This window comes from Xiphophorus couchianus, chromosome 20 (genome assembly GCF_001444195.1).
Source record: "Xiphophorus couchianus chromosome 20, X_couchianus-1.0, whole genome shotgun sequence".
Classification (NCBI taxonomy): Eukaryota; Metazoa; Chordata; class Actinopteri; order Cyprinodontiformes; family Poeciliidae; genus Xiphophorus; species Xiphophorus couchianus.
Genome location: NC_040247.1, coordinates 13930562 through 13937465, shown reverse-complemented (window position 1 = coordinate 13937465; position 6904 = coordinate 13930562). Strand labels below are relative to the sequence as shown.

Here is a 6904-nt window from a genome sequence, read left to right as displayed (position 1 = left end):
TTATCTGATTCTCTGTTCCTGTTTAGCTACAGTCTGAGTTTGCTCTTGTTCCAAACGTCATGATCTGTAGCTGTACCGCCACAGATACCAACGTTCTCTTTTCAGTTTCTTAAGGACATGATATAACCACACATGTAGACAGCTGCAGTGAAACACCTCCTGTAGGATGTGACGTAGCCAATGATTAGCATTTACGTAACTCAAACAGTAGTCGGAGGAGTCTGTCTGTGTAAAACCACAAATGACAGTGATGACACTGTGGAAGCAATTTTTTCCATACACATGGACACCCCCTTCTGTAGCTCATAGTGTAGGCGATGGCTGACGGAGCCCTATATAATGTCTCTTCACATGCAACTAGAAAGTGCAAAACTGAAGCACACCGGTATGAAACAAGAGTTTAGAGGCAGATTTTATGCCCTTGTGTTAGAAATATCAAGTAAGACACAAAAAAGTTGTTAGTGGCATTATGTATAAATGAAAATTATATTCTTGAGCTCAAAAGTTGTGTGTGAGTCAAAGTTAAAGAAAACCAAAAAAGGTTATTCAAACCTACCACAAATTTCAAAAAGATATTTAGTTAACTGACAACTTTTAATTACCTTTCTTTGTATTTGCCCCTTTATGTATAACTAAAGATACTCAAACAAAGGTGACAAAGGATCGCAGCGACAGGCCTCACAAGAATAAAGGAAGTAAATGAAACAGAATGCATGAAAGGAAGCGGGCGACCACAATGCAACAGGGACCACAGTTCAAAACAGCACTGGAGATAAGACATCCATCCATTTTCTGTTCACCCTTGTCCCTATTGGGGTCGGGAGGGTGGCTGGTGCCTATCTCCAGCTACGTTCCGGGCGAGAGGCGGGGTTCACCCTGGACAGGTCGCCAGTCTGTCGCAGGGCAACACAGAGACATACAGGACAAACAACCATGCACACACACACGTAGGGAGAATTTAGGGAGACCAATTAACCTGACAGTCATGTTTTTGGACTGTGGGAGGAAGCCGGAGTACCCGGAGGGAACCCACTCATGCACAGGGAGAACATGCAAACTCCATGCAGAAAGACCCTGGCAGGGAATCGAACCCAGGACCTTCTTGCTGCAAGGCAACAGTGCTACCAACTGCGCCACTGTGCAGCCTCTTTCGGAGCTAAGACATGAAAATCCAAAACCATAAAATCATCACAATTTACAAACCCAAAGATTATCACATCGGCATGGACCCACTGATTGATCCATGCCTGTGTAGCCACAACAAACTGTGATCCATGCTGTGATGGTTTTATTAGAACCATCACAAAACTTTTCAACAGTTTGAGCTACATTACTTTAACTTTTGTAGCCCTACTCAGCCACCATGTTGATGAATGTTCAAATCACTTCTTTTAAGGATCACTTTTAATAGACATGAACACAAGAACTGCAGTTTTGGAAATGATAACCATCTGCCCATTTTTCTTACTTTCAACACCTTTGATGATCAAATATTCATTTGTTGCCTAATATATCCTGGTCCAGTTGACAACCACCAAGGTGTAGTCCTCAAATCAAATCCAAATATTCAATGTCTTTAAAACTGTATGTTAACTTTTAAAATAAAATGGATGAGTTCATGTTCGTTGACATGAATTTTTGTGAAGCTAAGATTATCTTCCATTATGTAGCTATTTGAAAACAAGAACATGATAATGATAATTTATCTTCAGGTGCTAGTAAGTCAGGCTACAACTCAAAAAACCCCAAACAAGTTTGTTCCGTGTAAAGTGTGCTTAATTTCTGTGAAACTGCATACCAACTTCCTGGATCAGTGACATTTACAGGCAGTTTTGGGGAGGTACTCTTTCATCTGTTATTCTGTCTGCAGCAGACCTTCACATTTAGAAGCCATGGTGGTTCTTGCCTAAATATCACACCTTGTGCAACTCAATCCATCAATGGTAAATAATAAAATAAAAAATAAATAAAAAATACAACTTTTCTAGAACACTTAAAATATTGATCTGGGAAGGTTTCATTCCAGAAAACTTAGACTTAGACTTAGACTTAGACTGACTTTATTGTCATTTTGCGTGCACAGGGTGTATACAGAACGAAATTTCGTTGCATATACGGCTCAGGACAGTGTTTTGAGCTTCCAATGATAACATCCAAAGCGGGTGAAAGTGAAGGACTGACAGTAAAATAGAAGTTATTTAGCTCTGTACATGTGCAAGGTATAAAGTGGAGACCAGATTTTGAGTGCAGTCCAGTTAAGAGTTCAGCAGTCTGATGGCAAGTGGGAAAAAGCTGTTTCGGAACCTGGTGGTCCTGCACCGGATGGCAGAGGGCAGCAGGGAGAACAGTCCATGGTGGGGGTGTGAGGGGTCACTGACGATGTTTCGGCCTCGGAACACGCAGCGCTGGGATGAAATGTCCTGAATGGAGGGAGGGGGGGCCCCGATGATCCTCCCTGCTGTCCGCACCACTCTCCTCACGTTCTTCCAGTCGGAGGCGCTGCAGCCTCCACACCACACAGAGAGGCAGCTGGTCAGAATGCTCTCTATGGTGCTTCTGTAGAACGTCTTGAGGATGGGCGGGGGCAGGTGGGCTTTTCTCATCCTCCGCAGGAAATACAAACGTTTCTGTGCCCTCTTGACCAGAGACTTGGTGTTCCCAGTCCAGGTGAGGTCGTTAGTGATGTGCACCCCCAGGAATTTGGTGCTGCTGACCACTTCCACAGCCGAGCTGTTGATGTGCAGTGAAGCGTGGCTGGGCCGGTTTTTCCTGAAGTCGACGATCATCTCCTTCGTCTTGTCAACGTTCAGGATCAGGTTGTTGTCTCTGCACCAGTCCACCAGCTGCTCCACCTCCTCTCTGTAGTCCAGGTCGTTGTCGTCTCTGATGAGGCCCACCACCGTTGTGTCGTCCGCTTTTTTCTTTTATATGATTTCACGATCAAGACGATTTTTAATTTTATTATCCAGCTCTAGATTTTAAACTAGAGGTAGTAAAAAGCATCCCAGACTTCTAAAAAAAAAACACAACAATAGTCTCTGATGTTTTCTTTATTTTTTTTCTTTATTTTTTTTACAGTGCCTAAACTTTACATACCACATGAGGGCGCCCAACGCTACTGAACTAGTAACTTGAACATGAGCAGGAAAACTATTTAGGATTCAACAGAGAATTGTTTTGGTTTTGCTTTGTGTTTTTCCATTGTGGTGTCTCCCCCTTGGCCAGACAGAGAGATGTCATCGGTATAAAAAAAAACCCACCATTGCTCATACATAGTTCCAAAAGCTATAGAAGTAACATGTTCATAACTTTACATCAGTATAAGTGATATTATTTCAATAAATAATACATTTTCAGAAAAACTTGAATAGAGGACACTTTACTTTACACTGCATATGTAACATGTTCATTTTAATGTAAAATAAAATAAACAAATACAAAATTAATCCAGTCATGGTATTTTTAAATATTTTTCCTACCTAAACCAATATCACCTTCTTGAAAGGAACCTTCAATTCTTAGAATGAATCAACATATCTGCAGTTTCCTTTCGGGTCGATTTTACAACTCACTGAGACGCAACCAGGCATAAAGCTACTTAGTGCTCATCTGGTAAATGGTGAAAGGTAATTAGGGCAAAGTTTCATACTCCTCTGACTGCACTAATCTGAAAAATATTTCCAGCAAGGCACAAACAACATGAAAGTATTCACATTTACAATATCAGTCTTTCCAAACACCAGAACAAGAAAACAGAGGAGGCAACTCTTGGTGGGGGGGAAAAAGAAGCACATTTTGCTCCATGTGGTACTTTCCCTCACCCCACATATTTCTGAAAACAGATTTTTTTTTTATCTTGTACAAAAGAGACATACGACTGTTGGAACAGACCAAGAAAATACTGAATAACACAACAAAGAAACTTAAAAGCAATGTAAATGAAAAAGAGAAATTTTGTTCTATACTTTTTTTTAACATTTGTATAGGGTATGTTTTATAGTTTATACCCACATTATTGTTCAAAGTGCATATTTCTCAGAGTTGTCCCAGCCCTATTAGAGCATGTGTAATGTCAGCAGAAGGTCTATAAAACCTCCATATAAATGCATATAGAAAAAAATTCACCAGGTAGTACTGGCAAATGTATACTTATGAGAAAAAAACCATATACACCATGTCAGCCATTATAATTCCTCCTAAGAAGTATAACATCAAGAATACAAATGTCTACCTTGAATGGTTTCACAGTTTTAAAAAGCGAAGTATAATTCAAAAATCCTACACTGTATTACCACAGAACAAACTGTCAAATTTTGACCACAGTATAGATTAAAAACACACCTGTTACAATGCAGATGTTCTGTGTTTTATGTAACACACAACAAACAATACAAGGAGGATCTGAGGGGTCTGCAGTAAATTAAACTTTTCCAGGGATGACTCTCTGAAGTATCAGATGAGGATTTTCGTCAAAGAAAAACTTCATCTCACGGCTCTGGGTTTAGTTTCAAAGAGGACTCACTGCCATCACCGCTTTCCTCAACTGGCCTCCGACACAAAGAGTCTTTGGCTGTAACAAAAATGTACATATGATTAAGACAAAAGTAATTAGGAAACATTTACCACTATTTTCCATTATGCTATGCCAAACCATCTTGGATTATTAAATCAAAAAACACAAAAAATAACTTAGACAGTCAATAAAATGCATACAAATGTTTTTATTTACTAAATAATGTGTTGTTTGATGGTAAGTTAAAATGGAAAATCATCTGTGCAGGAGAAACACACTAGCATCTTATTCCAGTATAAAAACTGAATGACTTTTTTTACTACAGGTGTCTCCAATGTTCTTGCACTTAAATGAATATATACAGTTCTGGAAAGAATTAAGAGACCACTTAAAATTAGCATTTTCTCTGACTTTACTCCTTGTAGGTAAATGTTTAAGTAAAATGAACATTGTCCTTTTATTCTATTAACTACTGACAACATGTCTCTGAAATTCCAAGCATAAATTCAGAATTTATTTGCAGAAAATGAGAAATGGTCAAAATAACAAAAAGATGCAGACCTCAAATAATGGAACAAAAATAAGTTCATGTTCATTTAGAAACAACAATACAAATGTTTTAATATTAAACAGGAAGAGTTCAGAAATCAATATTAGGCAGAACAACTAGAATGTTCAGTGCAGTGGTCTCAATTTTTTCCAGAGCTGTATATTTTGTCACTAAATTAAGACCTGTGAGCCCAGATTGCCTTTAACTTACTCTGTACTGCTGGTTTTGACTTCCAGCAGGGTGTAACATGCAGCTTGCAGGTTATTGCTGTCAGCCCGAGCAGTCCAGCAATTCCCAAAATGAGAATGGCCGTACCTGGAATAAGATGAGACAGTCCAGCTACAGCTTACATCACCCTAAAATCTGAGCGTGACAGAAAGCAGGAAAAGTCTTACCTATGTGAATGCTTGTGAGCTGCATTGTGTTTCTCACAGTGGTTAACTGAACAGTAGTTGTGGTGGTACTTGAGAGTGTCTGTGTTGGAGCCCCCTCATGTGGACGGCGTGTCGTTGAAAGTGAGGGGAAAACCTTTTTGATTGCTGTGGGGGCTACAGTGGTCTGACTATCATTTATCATCTCCTTACACATGACGTCAGAGGTTGAATTTCCAGCCTGTTTAATCCCTGCAGACTTACAGCTGCAATAACAAAGACAAAAGACAAAAACAACAGCTTTTAGCTACATGTGTACTTGAGGTTTCAAATGGTGTGCAACTATTGAAACTCACTCTTTCCATTTTTGACATGGTTTGTCAATATCCTTGTTGAAATAACCTTCCTTGCACTTTGAACAAACTGCCAGTGGGAAAAATAATTGTTTTAATTAAGTTTTCAGCCTTTGGATCAAATAATAGAACCTAAGAAGTTTGTTTGAGTCTATACCTTACCTCCATTTTCCAGTCCAGAGCCTATGTCACATTTACAGACGCCTGAATCGCTTGAAAATGGAACAAAGCCATCACGACATCCACATACAGTATTTTTCACTGTGGTGCACTTATCTTTGATGAAGCTTCCTAATTCTGTAAAACCCAAAAAATAATACATTTTAGGATTTAAACTACAGAGTCGTTGGTTTAATTTGTAAAAAGTAGCTAAAGGACAGAAGGCTTCATTCAATGTTTACACTTTCTCATTGGCTGTTCACAGAACAGCTTTTAGTCAGTACATGTTAGCAAGGCTTTTACTACTACCTTCATCACACAGAGTGCATGCATCACAACTTTTAGAATCCTTTGGTGTTGCCCGAAAAGTTCCTTCCCCACACGGCGTACATAGTAGTTTGCCTCTATGGGATTCCGTCAATTTCTCACCTACATATTTCACAAGTTGGAGAAAAACAAAAGTTTAACTTCTAAGTACTTCAGAAAAAAGTCAGAAACAAAAAAAAATTCTACATCATTACACAATTTTTTAAAAAACACCCAAAAGGTTATTTTTCCTACCTTTGTTACATTTTGCGGCATCTGAATCAACAATAAACACATTAAGAGTCAAAATGAAGATGAACAGATTAAACAGAAACATATTAAGTTGTTCTCTGTGAGTCGTGACACAAGGTTGCTTGTGCACAGCTCCACTCGATTGTGAAACAGGAACCCTTGTGTGGGCTTTTAGTCGGCATCACGTTGCCTTTTCCCCTTAAAAAAAAAAAACCCAACCCACTATGTCAGTCATATGGTTGGATATCTGAAAATCTACAGCTTTAAAGCTAAAACTAATTTCAAAAGCACATTATTTATTTACATTCATAAATTCAAAACTCATTCATAACTCTCCCCATTAATAAGCTTAAACAATCTCTCTTTTTTATTATTTTATTTTTAAAAAAGATAGAGAATT

At 38.7% G+C, this 6904-nt stretch overlaps 1 protein-coding gene across 1 annotated transcript; it reads right to left on the bottom strand.

Annotated features, from left to right (window-relative positions):
* Nucleotides 1-3042: 3042 nt before the first annotated feature.
* Nucleotides 3043-6665, bottom strand: LOC114134902 (tumor necrosis factor receptor superfamily member 4). The gene is made up of 7 exons (XM_028001765.1): nucleotides 6508-6665; nucleotides 6256-6375; nucleotides 5950-6084; nucleotides 5791-5857; nucleotides 5459-5700; nucleotides 5274-5378; nucleotides 3043-4570 (listed from the first exon to the last, which is right to left on the bottom strand). The coding sequence occupies exons 1-7, from the start codon at nucleotides 6587-6589 to the stop codon at nucleotides 4488-4490; spliced, it is 834 nt and encodes a 277-aa protein (XP_027857566.1). The 5' UTR covers nucleotides 6590-6665; the 3' UTR covers nucleotides 3043-4487.
* Between the last annotated feature and the right edge of the window lie 239 nt (nucleotides 6666-6904).

Bases quoted from the DNA above. Each gene is read 5' to 3' on its own strand.
- LOC114134902 (XM_028001765.1), bottom strand. From the start codon at position 6,589: ATGTTTCTGTTTAATCTGTTCATCTTCATTTTGACTCTTAATGTGTTT. The intron at 5,701-5,790 runs GTGAGTTTCAAT...TTGTTATTGCAG, and splicing joins CCATGTCAAAAATGGAAAGA to CTGTAAGTCTGCAGGGATTA. The intron at 4,571-5,273 runs GTAAGTTAAAGG...TTTTTGTTACAG, and splicing joins GTCAAAACCAGCAGTACAGA to CCAAAGACTCTTTGTGTCGG.